General features: G+C 56.3%; 1 protein-coding gene across 7 annotated transcripts in view; it reads left to right on the forward strand.

Moving 5' to 3' along the window:
* The window catches only part of ST3GAL4 (ST3 beta-galactoside alpha-2,3-sialyltransferase 4), a 42,314-nt gene extending 28,712 nt beyond the window's left edge, over positions 1–13,602 (forward strand). For 3 of the 7 annotated variants that reach the window (XM_062197333.1, XM_062197335.1, XM_062197332.1), the window contains 10 exons: positions 4,802–4,874; positions 5,148–5,256; positions 5,616–5,696; positions 5,920–6,017; positions 6,169–6,229; positions 6,735–6,830; positions 6,917–7,106; positions 7,767–7,910; positions 12,511–12,654; positions 12,921–13,602. In XM_062197333.1, coding sequence (XP_062053317.1) covers positions 4,859–4,874; positions 5,148–5,256; positions 5,616–5,696; positions 5,920–6,017; positions 6,169–6,229; positions 6,735–6,830; positions 6,917–7,106; positions 7,767–7,910; positions 12,511–12,654; positions 12,921–13,007 — 1,026 coding nt within the window. In that variant the 5' untranslated portion in view covers positions 4,802–4,858 and the 3' untranslated portion in view covers positions 13,008–13,602. The remainder of the gene's footprint in view (positions 1–4,801; positions 4,875–5,147; positions 5,257–5,615; positions 5,697–5,919; positions 6,018–6,168; positions 6,230–6,734; positions 6,831–6,916; positions 7,107–7,766; positions 7,911–12,510; positions 12,655–12,920) is intronic. The other 4 variants (XM_062197334.1, XM_062197330.1, XM_062197329.1 and 1 more) reach the window with 3 other exon arrangements.
* The last annotated feature ends 2,948 nt before the right edge of the window (positions 13,603–16,550 follow it).

The raw sequence follows: 16,550 nt of genomic DNA on the forward strand, positions 1-16,550 counted from the left end.
TTAATCCACTGTTCCACAACACTAGCCCCAGAGCCTTGGCTTTCATTTAAGGAACAGGAGCAATGGAAGCAAGAGGGTGGTTTGATCTCTATCGCTTCCTAGAAAGGTACCACGCTTGCTGATCTGAGGAAGTGGCTTGAGAGCGGAAAGACTTGTGGTCAAGCGGCCAGTTAGAAGCACATAACTTGGGGTGAGATCTGGAATCAGGCTGTGGCTCAGAAAGGGGATGCGGTGGGGTAGGGGGAGGCTGATGTTGTGGCACAGTGGGATAAGCTGCTGCTTGTGATGCCAGCATCCCATTTGATTACCTGTTCGAATCCCGGCTGCTCCACTTCCTATCCAGCTCCCTGCTAATGCACCTGGGAAAGCAGCAGATGATTGGCCCTAGTGTTTGGGCCTGTGCCATCCATGTAGGAGACCTGGGTGGAGTTCCCCTGGGCCCTTGTGGACATCTGGGGAGTGATCCAGTAGTTGGAAGATCTCTTCTTCACTCTGCATCTCCCCCAACCTCCAACTCTCTTTCTTCCAAGTAAATAAATCTTTTTTTTTTTTTTAATTAAAAAAAATTTTTTTTGACAGGCAGAGTGGACAGTGAGAGAGAGAGAGACAGAGAGAAAGGTCTTCCTTTGCCTTTGGTTCACCCTCCAATGGCCGCCGCGGCCGGCGCACCGTGCTGATCTGAAGGCAGGAGCCAGGTGCTTCTCCTGGTCTCCCATGCGGGTGCAGGGCCCAAGCACTTGGGCCATCCTCCACTGCACTCTCAGGCCATAGCAGAGAGTTGGCCTGGAAGAGGGGCAACCAGGACAGAATCCGGTGCCCCGACCGGGACTAGAACCTGGTGTGCCGGCGCCGCAAGGTGGAGGATTAGCCTATTGAGCCACGGCGCCGGCCACCAAGTAAATAAATCTTAAAAAAAAAAAAAAAAAAAAAAAGATAGGGGGAGTGGAGGCTGTAGTCTGAAGTCTTTCTGAGGGTCTGGACTGTGGCTGTTAAGAAGTTTGACATCCTCAATGTCCCCTGTGATACCAGGCATAGGGCAGGGAGCTCAGCAAATGTTTGCTAAAATGAGCAGGTGGAGGAAAGAATCAATAATATTTAGCAGCCAGGTGAGAGGGGCCGTGAAGGAGAGGGTAAGTGTTGGGAGACCTGGTTGTTGATGTTAGGGGGTTGGGGGAGAGATGAGTCCAGTGTTGGACATGTACAGATAGGAGAATTTAAAGTCATCCAGGTAGAAAATTAGAAATATTAAGATGGGATCTGGGAGAGGAATTAGGAGTGGAAAAAAGAAAGAACCTGAATCATCAGTGTATGAATGGCAGTTAAGTCTCTGAGAGTGAATGAACTGCCCTTGTGAAGATGTGTGGCCAGGTTCAAGGACAGATCCCTTGAGAACGCTGGTGTTCACATGATGGGCAAGGGAGCAAGAGCAGCCAGGAGACTGGCCTGGAGGGAGGAGGTAAACCTGTGGACCCGAACCTAGCAGCCAAGGAGAAGGCATGGCCAGGAGCATCCAGGGCCTCAGAGAATGACGGAGATGGAGAAAGGACCCTTCCCAGGCTTGGCCATTAGGAGGCCACTGATGCTCTCAGCAGGAGCAATGGCAGCCTGAAAATGAGTGCATTGGGAGAGGTGGACGGGGAGAGGGAGGGAGCGCAGAGAAAGATGTCTGGCTGTTGAAGGGAAAGGGGCACGGGAGGGGAGGCATGGATTTTAGAAAGCGGGGGATGCAGGTGTATTTATAAGTCAGAGTCGAGAAGAAAGGACACTGGAAGATACAGGACAAAGGGTCACTGGTTGGGGATGATTCTGGAATGCATCGGGGGTACCTGATGGAAGGATTCGGAGGTAAGGCTGTCCGTGGAAGTCAGGCAGCTCCAGGTTTTCCTTACAGAACTGGGACAGTGAGATCCAGTGACTCGCTCAGGATCCCAGAATCAATAAGGAACCCCTGGGCTTCCGTACCCATTGATCTTCCCCACCCATTCTCTGGAACATTAAGCCATATCCCTCCGGTGGGTCCAGGGGCTCAGGCTGAGCTGTGGTGCAGCTTGAGGCAGGGTTCCCACTCCCACTGGGCCCTATTTCTTCATCCCGTGGCCCCCGTTCTTCCCTGGGGCGAGTTCCCTGGCAGGCATCCACCAGCTCACTTCAGCCAGGGTTCTTGGCAGAGCACCAAGAGGGCAGACCCCTTTCTGCCTGGGCTCAGCTCTGCCCAGCAGGTTGGGTGAGCCGGCCGTCTCGGCAGCTGGTCACAGGCAGAGGCTGGTACACTCAGACAGGAATGCATCAGGTGTGACTCTGATGCCCAGGCACCCTACTGTGACTCTTCTCTCACCTTTTTCTATACCCAGGGGCTAGGTCCACATTGGGGGGACAGTCAGAAGGCTGCACATTGTCCCGAGGAGCAGCTAGCCCAGTGAGACTGAGCCCCCTGGAGGACCCAGGGCCACTGAGCAGCGCTCTTGGCTGGACCTGACAAACAGGGGCATAGGTTCAGCGGCTCCCAGATGGGGTACCTTGGCCCATGTGTTAGGACTGCCCAGTGAGTGTAGTCCAGTAGCAACATGGTTTTAGAATAAAGACATGCAACACAGAACTGTTCTGGAAAGAGCCCTGGGAAAAGCTAGCTGTCCTGTGGCTTGGAACTGGTCCATGCTGCTCATATCTGCATGTCAAAGTCTCTTACCCGACCCGGTCCATCCTACAAGGGACTGAGTCTGTGTTTTGGCCACTGTAGATCGGGCTCTGGGGTAGTGGCTTCCATCTGGCTGAGCATCAGAATCACAGAGAGAGGGTGCATTTTGTTGTTGTTTATTTTGTTTGCTGTTTGCTGCTCATGCCCAGGGCCCTCTCCTAACCAATTAAATAAAAATCTTGGGGCCCAGGTCCCAGTATAAGAGGCTACTTCCAAAAACTTGTGGAAAATGGAAAGAAAAGGTCAGTTTATTTTGTTGCAAAAAATTTTGAAATGAATACATTTTTTTTTTTCATTTTTCTTAAATTTTTTAAAGTTCCCCTGGAAGAGTGGGCTGGCACAGACATTTGGTGCAGCAGTTAAAACCCCTGTTAAGAGTGCCTGGATTTGAGTCCCAGCTGTGCTTCCAACTCCAGCTTCCTGGTTTTTTTGTCTTGTTTTGATTTTTTAAAGATTTATTTATTTATTTGAAAGTCAGAGTTACACCGAGAGAGGAGGGGCAGAGAGAGAGAGAGAGAGGTCTTCCATCCGATGGTTCACTCCCCAATTTGCTGTAACGGCTGGAGCTGTGCCAATTCGAAGCCAGGAGCAAGGAGTTTGTTCTAGGTCTCACATGCAGGTGCAGGGGCCCAAGGACTCGGGCCATCTTCTACTGCTTTCCCAGGCCGTAGCAGAGAGCTGGATCAGAAGTGGAGCAGCCAGGTCTCGAACTGGAACCCATATGGGATGCCGGCACTTCAGGCCAGGGTGTTGACCCGCTACACCACAGCACCCGCCCCCAGCTTCCTGGGAATACACACCCTGGGAGGCAGCAGGTGATGACTCAAGTACTTGGATCCCTGCCAGCCAAGTGAGAAATCCAGATTAAGTTCCGGACTCCTGGTTTCTGTCTGGCCCAGCCCTTGCTGTTGCTGACATTTGAGGATTGAACCAGGGTTAGAAGATCTCTCTTATTCTATCTCTCTGCCTTAAAAAACAAAAGCCATAAAAAACCCTTAGGTTTAACTCCTCAGATAGTTGCCTTGTGCACCATGTGCACCAGTGTTTATGTCACCTACCGGCTGGGGCCAGCCCCCATCCCCTCTGGGGCTCGGAGTGGAGCTTGGGGAATGCCTCGTTGGGGGACAGAGTGTTGACTCCATGACAGAACAGCGCTCAGGACTTTGATGGATAAGACCAGCGCTCCTCTGGATGCTGCCCCTCACCCCTGAGAGATACTCGAAGGTTTTCTGTGCATCTGCCGATGATCCCAGCCCTGGTGCTTCCCTCCCTTCCTTGATCAATTCTGAGATCACCCGTGGGCAGCTGGTGACCTGCCCGTCACGGGCCCACCCCAGGCCGGCTCCGGGACAGGGCTGCAGAATGTGTGTGTTTAGCAGATGGCCAGCTGATGGCCGGGAAAACACGGCACTCAGTGTCCTGTGCCTCTTCCTGTGGCTGTGGAGGCCACAGAGCTTCCCTCTGCCAGGACACAGCTACATGGACCCGGCTGAGCTGGCGGCACAGGGCACGGGGCAGCTCCCCACTTCCTTTGCCTGGTCCTGACCTCGCTGGCCTTTGCCCTTACTGGAAGCATCTCTGACTCCTCCTTGGCCACCCAGACCCTCGCGGCTCACGTTCTGGGTGGCACACTTAGACATCAGAGTCCAGACGGGCTGGAGGGGCCCCACGAGAGCCACTGTGTGGCCCAGCCTGTGGCCTGAGCAGGCAGCTTGGCTGGAGTCCCAGAAAATGGGTAATGGACAGGAGGGCACGCCTTCGGGAATGGAGCCGGTAGACATCAATGAAGCACGAATCAAGCCCTGGGACAGTTAGCTTGACCGTCAATCACCAGTGGGTAGAGGTCCCCATCTGCCCCCTGGAGCTGACCCTTCTCCGTCAAAATGGAGAAGTTGGCAGCAGGGACCACACAGAGGAAGCGGGAGTAGGCGAGTCCAACTTGGACCTAATCCTTGGGGGCTGGGGCCCTGGTTTCCCTTTCTGGGGCAGGGCCCAGCTGGCTGCCTGGAGGAGGGAAGGGGCTGGTGTGGGTGTGTCCTGCTCTGGGTCTAGGTGGGAGTGTTTGTGGAGCCGACCAGACAGACACCTGTGCCTCCTACCTCCTAGGTGGCCCGAGGCAGCCGGGATGACAGCTCCCCCCAGGAAGCCCACCTGCTGAGAAACATGATCAGCAAGTCCCGTGAGTACGGCCAGGAGCCCTTCACCCCCAACACACACACACACACACACACACACGGCATGGAGGGCCTGCAGAAGCCAGCCTCTGCAGCATCCAGGAATGGTGGGGGCTCCTCCCTTCCTCCTAGAGGGCGGTGGGGACCTGGAGCCCCAAGGCCTGCTTTAGGGCCAGGAGAGGATGGGGACGGGGGTCTGCTGGAGGTGGTTGTGGGAGGGCTGGGGGGGGCAGGGGAGAAGGCAGACTGGAGCTGTACCTGCCTCTTTCTGCCTCCAGCTCCTCTGTGCATGTGCCCTGCAGGCTGGAGGCTCCTGGCCATGCTGGCTCTGGTCCTGGTCCTCATGGTGTGGTATTCCATCTCCCGAGAGGACAGGTACATCGAGCTGTGAGTGCATCTTCTATGGCCTTCCACTGGTTCCTGCCAGGGCTGGGAGCTTGGGGCAGGAGGGTTCGAGAGCCAGGGCAGGGCCCCACCCTTCTGTGAGGGTAGATGGGGGTGGTCTTGAATGGGGATGGGGGTCTTGAATGACTTCCTGGTGCCCATGCCCAGAGAGTACAGGAGCAGGAAGAGCTGGACCCTCCTTGATTGGGGTTGGAAGTGGAACTTGTTGGGACAATGCCACCCTGCAAATCTCCTTCCAGTGCTTTGGACTTGGGTGTCAGGGGGGAAGGAAGGTGGGCTGCTGGCCCCAGGGCCCTGTGGTCTGACCAAGGCTCCAGTCTCCTCTCCTTTTCTGTCTCCAGTTTCTATTTTCCAATCCCAGAGAAGAAGGAACCATGCCTGCATGGCGAGGCAGAGCGGAAGGCCTCTAGGATCTTTGGCAAGTAGGTGCAGGAGGATGGGGGCTGGGGCGGCGGGGTGCAGGCCAGCTAGGAGAGAGAGGTTCGCGGGATGGGGGCCTCAGTGCTGGCTGGCAGGAGGGGACCATGCTGCCGGGCATGGGTTCAGAGATGCCAGCGAGGGCAGGAGGGGCCTTCTAGAGTGAGTCAGAGGCCTGCCCCTGCTTCTGGAATCAAGATTAATCCCCATCTCACCCCACCTGTGTAGTTACTCCCAAGATCAGCCCGTCTTCCTGCAGCTTAAGGATTATTTCTGGGTCAAGACACCATCTGCCTACGAGCTGCCCTATGGGACCAAGGGGAGTGGTAGGTTCCGCCTGGCCCAGCAGGAGCAATGGCTCGCCTTGGCCGTGCTGCTGCCTGTTCTGTGGGGTCGGGGGAGGAGTGGAGGGGGTCAGGGTGTAGCCTTTAGGGTACAAACTGCAGGCTCAGGCCCTTGCCTCCAATCTTCCCGTAGAAGACCTGCTCCTCCGGGTCCTGGCCATCACTAGCTACTCCATACCCGACAGCATCCAGAGGTAAGGATACCATCCCCCCTGCCACCTCCTGCTGAGCTCTGGCCCTTCTCTTCTTTCTGCCCCAATGCGAAATCATCACGGCCCAGCGCCATCCCCCTGAGCCTTCCAGCCGCTGGTCTCTTGGGGCCAATTTGACATCCCTCCCAGCCTGCTTGTCTCCAGGGGCTACAGGTGCACGGATCCCCACGGCAATCTGGCCTGGGCATCGGGGTGTCAGAACAGGCAAGAATCACCATGGCAACAGGCAGGCAGCAGGCAAGGGGGCTGGGCAGTGGGGTTTCTGGTTGGTCCTTTCCCTCCTTCTCCTCCTCCCTCTGCCATGCTCTGCTCAGTCTCTTCTTTTTAAGGCCCAGGGCTGCAAAGTCAAAGTGGCCATAGTAGCACTCCTTGGCGCTGTGTGCTCCACGAGGAGGGGGCCCGAGGGGGCGCCTGGGGAGCCATCCTGAGATGGGCCGGGCAGGTGCAGGGCTATTGCTGACCTTGACCGCTCCTCTCCCTGTGACAGTCTCAAGTGCCGCCGCTGCGTGGTGGTGGGGAACGGCAGCCGGCTCCGCAACAGCTCGCTGGGAGACACCATCGACAAGTATGACGTGGTCATCAGGTGTGTGACAGGCATCTGACATCCCAGACAGGGCCCTGCAGACAGGCCCGGGGGCTCCTGTGACGGCATCTTCCTCTCCCCACCAGATTGAACAACGCCCCAGTGGCTGGCTATGAGGGTGACGTGGGCTCCAAGACTACCATGCGTCTCTTCTACCCCGAATCCGCCCACTTTGACCCCAAAGTGGAGAACAACCCGGACACACTCTTGGTCCTTGTAGCTTTCAAGGCAATGGACTTCCACTGGATTGAGACCATCCTGAGTGATAAGAGGCGGGTAGGTCGGGGGATGGCTTAGGTGATGAGGCCTGGGACAGGGACACCATGGAGTCGAGACCTTAGTCCTGCAGGTCTGCAGAGCCAGCGGGGGAGGGGAGGACATGGAGTAGGTGCCTGTCAGCCCACAGGCTTCCCAGGAGGTCATTGTCGGGCCCGGGACACCGTAGGAGTTAGACACAGCAGCCAAGGGCACCGCACGCCTGAGGGCTGTGTGGGACAGGAAAGCTTGTGGAACATGTGCCTCCTGAGAGAGATGTGGGGGCAGAGAAGCCCTGTAGAGCAGGGTGGCTCGGGGCAGGGGCAGGCTAGGACAGTGGCGCTCGTGCCCTCCCACATGGCGCACAGAAGGGGTCCCCTCCTTCCCTTTGCCATCGGGTCAGAGACTGAGTTGTCTAAGCTGGCAGGTTTGCCAAGTGCTTAGACAGTCTAAAACGCCAGCCTCTCTTGCCGTGTGGGAGCCCTTGGGAGTGGGCAGTGGCTGGACCACTACCCTCTAGTCTGCCTTCCTCTGGTGCAGGCTCCACCACCCCTCGCTTGCTCCCTGCACCCTTGAGAGCCTCCGCCGTCACTTGGGTTCCCTCTCATGGCTGAGGGTCACGGGCCGGTGGACTTGAGAAACAGGTCTCCACCCACTCCCATCTCTGTCTTCCAACGCTAGGTGCGAAAGGGTTTCTGGAAACAGCCCCCCCTCATCTGGGACGTCAACCCCAAACAGATTCGGATCCTCAACCCCTTCTTCATGGAGATCACCGCTGACAAACTGCTGAGCCTGCCCATGCAGCAGCCACGCAGGATCAAGCAGGTGATGACCTGAGCCAGGCCCGTGGGCTGGGGTCCTGGTGTGGAAAGCCATAGAGGAACCCCCTGGGAGTGGGAGAGAGAAACAGGCACAGTGGCTCGCATTTGGTTCCCACGAACACACCTGCCATCAAAGTGAGGTTTCTTATCTGCAGCAAGGGTGCTATTGGTCTTGGGGGAGAATCCTGGGCATCACCATAGAGAGGAGTGACAGAGGTTCTGCACTGAGCTTGGGGGCTGGAGTTCCAGGATGGTTTTAGCAGGTGCTAGGGAGTTGCTAGAACAGCCAGTGGACCTGTCTTTGGAACAGCTTGGGCCTGTGTAGCATTGCTGTCAGACACTTAGTCTGTGATCTTATCTGGGAACACATTGGTCCAATTGAGTTAAAAACTCTGCTCTGAGCCTTCGGTCTGTGTGTTGTGGCTTGGTGCCATGTGTTGATCTGGGGAGTCACGGTGCAGTTTTGTGAGTTATGGTTTTGATTTCAGCACTCAGTGCCCTGGTGGTCTTCCGCGGGTGGGTTTTATTCCACCTTGCAGCTTCTCAAGTACTTCCACCCATGTCTGGGAAGCTCTTGGGGGCTCGGTGGAGCCGTGTGCAAGGAGGGAAAGCGGCAGACTTAGCGAGGACTCTGGGCTGTGCTCCTTACTGGGTGGCGTTGGCACGTCAGCCACTTTGGAGCCCCGGTTTGCTCGTCACTGTGGTGGGGCTAATATTCACGCTGGCCTTTTATAAAGAGATAACTATGCACAGTGCCTATCACAGAGGTTGGTACACAGTGCCTGCTCAATAAATATTTGTCAAATTCAGAATAGACAATTCCATTCTTTACTCAGTATCTATTGTTTTTCAACTTCCTATGTTGATTGCCTGCTTTTATGACTGCCCACATCTGCATGCTTGGTGAGCGAGATGTATTCCTTGCCCTTAGGAAATTCAGTCTAGCAGAATAAACACGCAGGTTGCCCTATGGAGGAATGAGATGCCAAAACTGTTCTGAATGCCATGGGGTGGCAGAGGAAGGGGCACAGCTCTGCTGAGGGCTGTCTGGAAGGCTCCCCAGTGGAGGAGGTCTTGAGGGACCTGGGGAATGGCGCGCCCTTTGGCAAGACCAAAGGGCTCCTCCGTACTGAGTCGTGCTGCTGCGAGTGGCATTGAGGACAACAAGGAGTTGACAGGGTCAGGCAGGGCGTCAGCGCGGAGGCTGGGGAGGAAGGGAAGAGAAGTTCAGGACCTACACCCAGTCCCGGCAGTGGGAAGGACTTCACAAGCACTTGTCACAGTATATTAGTTTCTGTCCTTGTCTGTCCAAGGGCCACAAAGTTAGAGGTGGAAAATAATACCCATGTTGACTCATAGGCCTGAAGGTTCTTGTCTACAGTATCATAAGGCTGATCACAAGAATAGAGTTTCCCTCTGAAGACCAGCAAATGCTAGGGGAAGCTATACTTTAAAAAAAATTTTAAATTTATTTTCATTTTATTTGAAAGGCAGAGAGGGGGCCAATGTTGTGGCATAGCCGGTTAAGCCATTGCCTGCGATGCCAGCATCCCTTATGGGCACCACTTTCTGTCCCAGCTACTCCACTTCCAATCCAGCTCCCTGCTAGAGGCCTGGAAAAATAGCAAAGATGGCCCAAGTGCCTGTGCCCCTGCCACTCGTGTAGGAGACCCAGAACAAGCTCCTGACTCCTGACTTTGATCTAACCCAGCCTTGAATCTTGTGGCTGTTTGGGGAGTGAACCAGCAGATAGAAGATCTCTCTGTCTGTCTGTCTTTCCTTCTCTCTGCCTTCAAATAAATCAATCAGTCTTAAAGAAGAAAGGAAGGGAGGGAGGCAGGCAGTGAGACAAAGACAGATGGAGCAAGACTTTTCATCCACTGGTTCACTCCCCAGATGCCCACCACAGCCAAGGCTGTGGTCAGGCCAAAGCCAGGAGCCTGGGACTCCATCCAGGCCTCCCACACGGGTGTCAGGGGCCCATTTTGAGCTGTCAGTTGCTGCCTCCCGAAGTGCACATTAGCAGGAAGCTGGATCATATGCAGAGTAGCTTGAACTCCAACCAAGGACTCTGATATAGAAGCAGGAGTCGCAAGCAGTGATTTAAACATTGTGCCAAACACCCGCCCTCCAACCTCATTCTTTTTTTTTTTCCCCCAAGATTTATTTATTTGAAAGGCAGAGTGACAGAGTAAGGGATACACACACACATGTGGGGGCAAAAGGAGAGTAGAGATCAATCTCCCATCTGCTGGCTCACTCCCCAGATGGCTACAATGGCTAAGGCTGAGCCAAGTTGATGCCAAGGGCCTGGAACTTCATCCGGGTCTCCCACATGAAGTGCAGGAACCCAAGCACTTTTCTTCCACTGGTTTCCCAGGTACATTTGCAGGGAGCTGGATCAGAAATGGCACAGCTGGGATTCGAACCAGGATCACAAGTGGTAGCTTAACCCTCTGCATCACAGCACAGGCCCCATCTAAGCTCAGTGTTACTGTTGAAAGAATTTAGCACTTGTGGTTGTGGGATTGAGGTCCCCGTTTCCTTGCTGGCTGTCAGCCTGGGCTAGGTGGGGACTCAGCTCTTGGAGGCTGCCTGCCTTCGTCTTCAAGGCAAGGACAGTGTAATGAATTCTTGTGCCGCAAATCTCTGGCTTCCTCCATCTCTGACCTTGACACCCACACTTAAAAGGTTCAGCTGATTGGGCCAAGCTTGTCAGGACAGTCGCCCCTCTTACAGTTGACACTGTGTCCATGTGACATACACCTTGTAATAGACTCCACCCTCCTCCTGGGTTGCCACAGGAAGAGGCAATAAAAGGGCCAGTGCCATTGGCGATGCTCTTCTGTCGCCTGTGTTGTGTGGGTGGCACTGAGAGATTTATGACCAGTTCTGGGTTTCTAGCTTGAGCAGCTGGGTGGATGGTATCTCAGGCAACACACACAGAGACCACAGGGAAGAAGAGGAGGTTGATGAGGTAAGGGGCTTGCGCCCAGGCAGAGATGGCTAGCAGGTGAGGACAGTGTGCTTCCATTGGGGTCCAGGGTGGTTAAAGCAACCAGTGTGAACACAAGGTCCAGGCAGGGAGTGGAAAATGAGAAGACAGCAGAGCTCCAAAGGGATGCTAGGTGAAAGCGAGTGTTAAGAGGCCCGCCCTGGGGCTGGCATTGTGGCATATCAGGCTAAGCCTCCATCTGCAGCACCAGCATCCCATATGGGCGCCGGTTCCAGTCCTGGCTGCTCCACTTCTGATCCGGCTCTCTGCTGATACACCTGGGAAAGCAGCAGAAGATGGCCCAAGTGCTTGAGCCCCTGCACTCATGTGGGAGACCTGGATGGAGCTCCTGGCTCCTGGCTTTGGCCTGCCCCAGACCCGGCTGTTGCAGCCATTTGGGGAGTGAACCAGTGGGTGGAAGATCTCTGTCTCTCTCTCTCTCTGCTTCTCTCTGTATCTCTGCTTTTAAACAAATAAATACATCTTAAAAAAAAAAAAAAAAAAAAGCCCACCCACCCTGCCCAGGCACCCCGTCCCAAACTGGCAGTAGGCAGCCGCAGGGTGGGCATCTACAGCTGAGGAGGGTGAGGTTGGCGAGGTGAGACTGTCAGACTGCCCATCCCTGAAGAGGAATGAGGGGCAGGGGAAGCAGGGTCCCCATCACAGCCCGAAGTGGGGGTGGGGTAAGGCCTTGCTGTCCCCAGTTTGAAGAAGGGGAGGGCCAGTGAGTGTTGAGCCCCCAGGTCTTCTGAATGAGGTGAGCTTCTTCAGACAGGAGGGAAGATCCCTTCCCTTCCCTTGAGGGAGTTGCTTAATATTTGTAAGCCTCAGTTTTCTCATCTGTAAGATGGGGCTAACAAAGTACCTACTGTCGAGTGTTTTTTAAAGGCTGGATGAGATAATGCATTGTATATGGTCAGATATTCTTTTTTTTTTTAAGATTTATTTATTTATTTGAAAGAGTTACACAGAGAGAGGAGAGGCAGAGAGAGAGAGAGAGAGAGAGGTCTTCCATCCGATGGTTCACTCCTCAGGTGGCCACAATGGTTGGAACTGTGCCGATCCGAAGCCAGGAGCCAAGAGCTTATTCCGGGTCTCCCACACGGGCACAGGGGCCCAAGGACTTGGGCCATTCTCTACTGCTTTCCCAGGCCACAGCAGAGAGCTGGATTGGAAGAGGAGCAGCCAGGACTAGAACCGGCGCCCATATGGGATGCCGGCGCCTCAGGCCAGGGCGTTAACCCGCTGCGCCACAGTGCCGGCCCTATGGTCAGATATTCTATAGACAGCTGTGGAACACAGGAAGTGGCTCCAAAAACCACACACATTATTATGCTTGTTGTCATTGTCACCTCGATTGCCATCGTCCTCCCTGGGGGCCCAAACTCCACCCTCACCCCAGATGTGTCCTATCCAGCCACGTGTGGCTGTTGACACTTAAGGTGCAGCTCCTTACGGTTTACTAAAGTGATCGAGCCAGGTGCTCAGTGGGCACGTGGCCACCCTGGTGGAGCACTTCCAGGGCTGCAGGCAGCTCGCCCGCAGAGCACCAGCCCTGGCCCTGGGGGAGGAGCACGCTGCTCTGACACCTTCCTGTCCCTGCCCTCAGAAGCCCACCACAGGCCTGCTGGCCATCACGCTGGCCCTCCACCTCTGTGACCTGGTGCATATCGCCGGCTTTGGCTACCCGGATGCCTATAACAAGAAGCAGACCATCCACTACTATGAGCAGATCACACTCAAGTCCATGGCGGTAAGTGGCCCCGCCCACGGTCGGGGTGGGCAGGTGGGCCTCACTGGGCAACAGAGAAGTGTGCTGGGGTTCCCGAGGTGCTCCCCGTGAAGCCATCCAGAGTCAGGACTGGAACTGAGGCATCCAGGTGCCCCATATTCTGCCACTCGGATTCTCTCTTCCAGGAGCCAGCACAGGGAAGGGAGCTCCCAAGAGGTGTGGGGCGAGGGGAAGGACAGAGAGGTCCCCTGGCATCCTTCAATTTGCCTCCCTGGCTGTCTCCACAGGGGTCAGGCCACAACGTGTCCCAAGAGGCCCTGGCTATCAAGCGGATGCTAGAAATTGGAGCTGTCAAGAACCTCACGTACTTCTGACTTGGGCAAGGACTGTAACCCATCGGTGGCCCACGCCGCTCCCAGGGGCACCCCATCCATGGCTGTGGGGCGCCTGGGGCCCGCAGGACCACTTGAACTCGACTTCCCCATTTGGGGAGGGAGTCCCGAGCCTGGCCAGGCCTGACCGCAGGCCACGTCCCTGGCTGCTGCTGTGGAGCCCATCCCCGGTCAGGGTGATGGCCCTGTGGCCGTGGGAGCCTGGCCAAGGCAGGGGGGTTATTGCTGTGGCAGCCTCTCTCTGCCAGCACCAAGAGATTATTTAATGGGCTATTTAAGTACGGGGTAGGAAAGTGCTGTGGGCTGGTCCCACGGAATCAGAAGAGGGGCACGGCACAGTGCTCCGCCCACTTTTTATAAAAACCTAAGTCATGAGCCCACCAAAGCCCACCCAGAGCCAGCCTCCCCGGGGGGGCAGGGGCGTCCGGGGTGGGTGGGTGCCCTCCAGAGAGCGGCTGCTACCTCCCAGCAGGCTTGGGAAAAGCACTGGTATGGGGGTTCTATCCAGAAAGGGACCTCACCTAGAAAAGAGGTTTCAAACCTATCATTAAACTATTTTTCCTAACACGGAAGCAGAGGTGAGGCCTGTGTTCTTTCAGATCAGGGAGGATGCTGAAGGGGTGTGGCGGTGGCAGGCCCATCAGAGCCGGGCAGGGCCATTCCCGGAATGCTTACTGTCAGGTGCGGTGCCTGGTGCCTGGCTGTGCATCATCTCTCTGGCACAGTGGGCAAGCACGTGGTGCCCAGCGCATCGCTGTCTGCAGATACCCAGCCTGGTGTCCTGCCTCCTGATTTCCTTCCCAGAGAGGCTGGGGACTAAAAGATGCCCCATGGGAGGGGCAGAATCCTCACCCGTCTTCCTTTCTGGCTTCCCAAGCTTCACTTATCTGAATCTCGTGCCGGGAGGTGTGTCTTTCAAGCGCAGGGGTGGGGACGGACAAGGACAGCCAAGTGTTCCTTCTCAGATCCAGTGGGAACAATAATGGAGTTCATGGAAGGCCCGGGCCGTCAGCATGGGTGTGGGCAGGGCTGGAGGGCAGTGTCGGGAGGATCTGGCAGAGTTCCCCAGCCAGTGGCCAGGCTGCGGGACAAGGTGGTTTCTGTCCCAGGTCTAGACTGCGAACAGCCCTGCCGTTTGCCCGTCTCTCCCGCCTTGGCTGCCAACTGGGCCTCCTGCCACTCCCACAGCTGTTCCTTTACATCTGGAGCCAGCAGGGAGAGCTGGAAGTCCCCTGTGGGGAATGAGACTCGCAGCTGTGTTCCTGGCTTTCTCGGAAAGAGTCGCAGCCTTGTGAGTTTGAGACAAGCCAGGCTGGGACAGGGCAGATAAAGAGGGGCAGCGAGTTGGGAGGGGCGGAGGAAGATGAGCCGGTCTCCACGGAGTGTTGGAGTGGCTTGGCGGACACACAACCTCGTCCCACACAGTCCCAAGGACTTTCCCAGAGAGGGCATTGCCTGCTCTCTCTGAGGCCCACACTTGGCTGGCTGCTCTCTCCCTGGGGAAGGGGGACTCTGAAAGCCCCCAGGTCCTCTCCTCTGTCTTCCACGCTTTGTCCTGACCCCGACAGAGGTGGGAGTGTGTGTTGGTTGGGGTGGGGGCAGGAGACTGTCAGCTCTGCTGGCCCCAGGTTCTTAGGGGAGAGTATGTGAGGGAGTGTCCCTCTCCCCATCCAGGGCTATTCAAAGTGGCTGTCTCCATACATGCTCCAGCTGTCTTGGACCGAAGCCACCGTCTGTTGCTAAACGTGCCTAAACTTGAGCCAGAATCCAACACAAAGGAACAGGTCAGCCCTCCAACTGTACACACACATGCATGCACACGCAGACACCAGCATTTCACATTTGCCTTGGGCGCTGTTGGTGATTCCATATGTAGTAAGCCCCTGTGATCACCTGCAGAGAAGTGTGTGTGTGTGTGTGTGTGTGTCTCGCCAGGGCGGGGGTAGGGGGGCAAGGCATTGCTTTCTCCAGGGTGCTCCAGTTTGAGGCCATACTGGCACAGGGTCGGAGCTGGGAGTGGAGCTTTGGTGTGGGATTGTTGGATGGGGTTCTTTGGTGTTCTGGGAAAGAGGCTCAGCCTTCAGTGAGCCCAACCAATGTGGAGGAGCTGCCTGCCAGCCTGCCTGGTACTGATTAAGCCTTGCCCTGAAAAGAGGGCCGGCTGGGCGGAAGCAGGACGGCTGAGTTCTGCCTCTTAATTCTGCACCATCTTGGGCCAACTGCTTCTCCTGGAATAGGCCCCCATCCCTGCATGCCCTGAAACTGGAGGGTGGCGCCAGCCAGCAGGGGCTATCTGGGGTGATTTCAGAATGGAGACTGCTGGCTCCTCCCCAGGCCGCTGGGGATGGGGCCCAGGAATTTGGAATTTTAACAAGCACCCAGAATCACTGCTCTAGCCGTCTAGACTCCAGGATGAGCTCATTGGCCTCTTTCAACGCCACGGTCGGCTCTGCGTGTACAGCTCTTCCTAATCCGCGTGCCCTTGAGCCGTGCTAATTAGGCGCACGCGCAGCTTCCTCGAGCGGGCGGGTGGGCGCCGCGGGAGGAACCGCGCGCTCGGCTCGGCTCTGCTCGCCGGGGGCGGAGCCGCGCATGCGTCGCAGGAGAGGCCGGGAACACCCGCGGGAGCCTCTTGGGACTCTGGCGCCGGCGCCTGGCTTGGCAACCAGCTCGGAGGCTGGCGACAGCTGCCGAGGGAGGCCGGGCGTCGGGTGGGCTGGGGGCGTCGCCGCTGCGCGCGGATCTTGCACGCGGGGCGCGCCGCTTCCTCCGGTGTGCGGGTGCCCTTCTGCTCCCCTCCTCTCGTATGACCCGCTTTGAGTCCCTTGCAAAAGCCGGGGTGAAGCCTACCTCACCTTCTAGGCGACGGGAGGGCTGTGCGCCGCCCGATGGAGACGCTGCTCGTGCCCCCTCCTCTCCACCTGTCGGCCAGGCCGAGCGCGGAGGTCTTTAGCCCGGGGGACACATTTAAATGCTATTGTGTATTGGTGTCACATGGGTGCCTTAATTTGGCACCCTGTAGGCTTTTATTTACACTTGCCGAGGCCCTAAGTACTTTCAGCTGCTTCCCTCCAGAGACTAGAGAACCTGGAGCTTGCAGAGTTCTGTCCGGGAGGCAGGCAGGTGTAGTGCACGCAAATCGTGGACGGTTGGATGCCGCCTTCTCCTCGCGGCTTTGCCTTAATGAGCCGAAAAACCTCTGCTTCCCCTCCTGGAAATAGTGATCGTGCCTGCCTGTCTCACAGTGAGGACGTTAGGAGCTGACAGGAATATGATCGTGACGGCATTTTGTAGACTGTAAAGTTGCATAGACTGGGATATGTGTTTGTCAGGGCGTGGTGGGAAAATAGCAGAGAGCGCATCACCCCGGTGAGATGTGTTTGTGGGGCCAACTGCTTACACTTCGCGGAAAAGTCTTTGTCTTCCAGTCACCTGCTGAGCTACATAGGGGCCCTTAGGACAGTGGAATGACTCAAGCTCACATTGCATAATCAGACGAGGAACAGTGAGTCCAAAGTGCTGTGC

The sequence above is a fragment of the Lepus europaeus genome, chromosome 7 (genome assembly GCF_033115175.1).
Source record: "Lepus europaeus isolate LE1 chromosome 7, mLepTim1.pri, whole genome shotgun sequence".
In the NCBI taxonomy this organism is placed as follows: domain Eukaryota; kingdom Metazoa; phylum Chordata; class Mammalia; order Lagomorpha; family Leporidae; genus Lepus; species Lepus europaeus.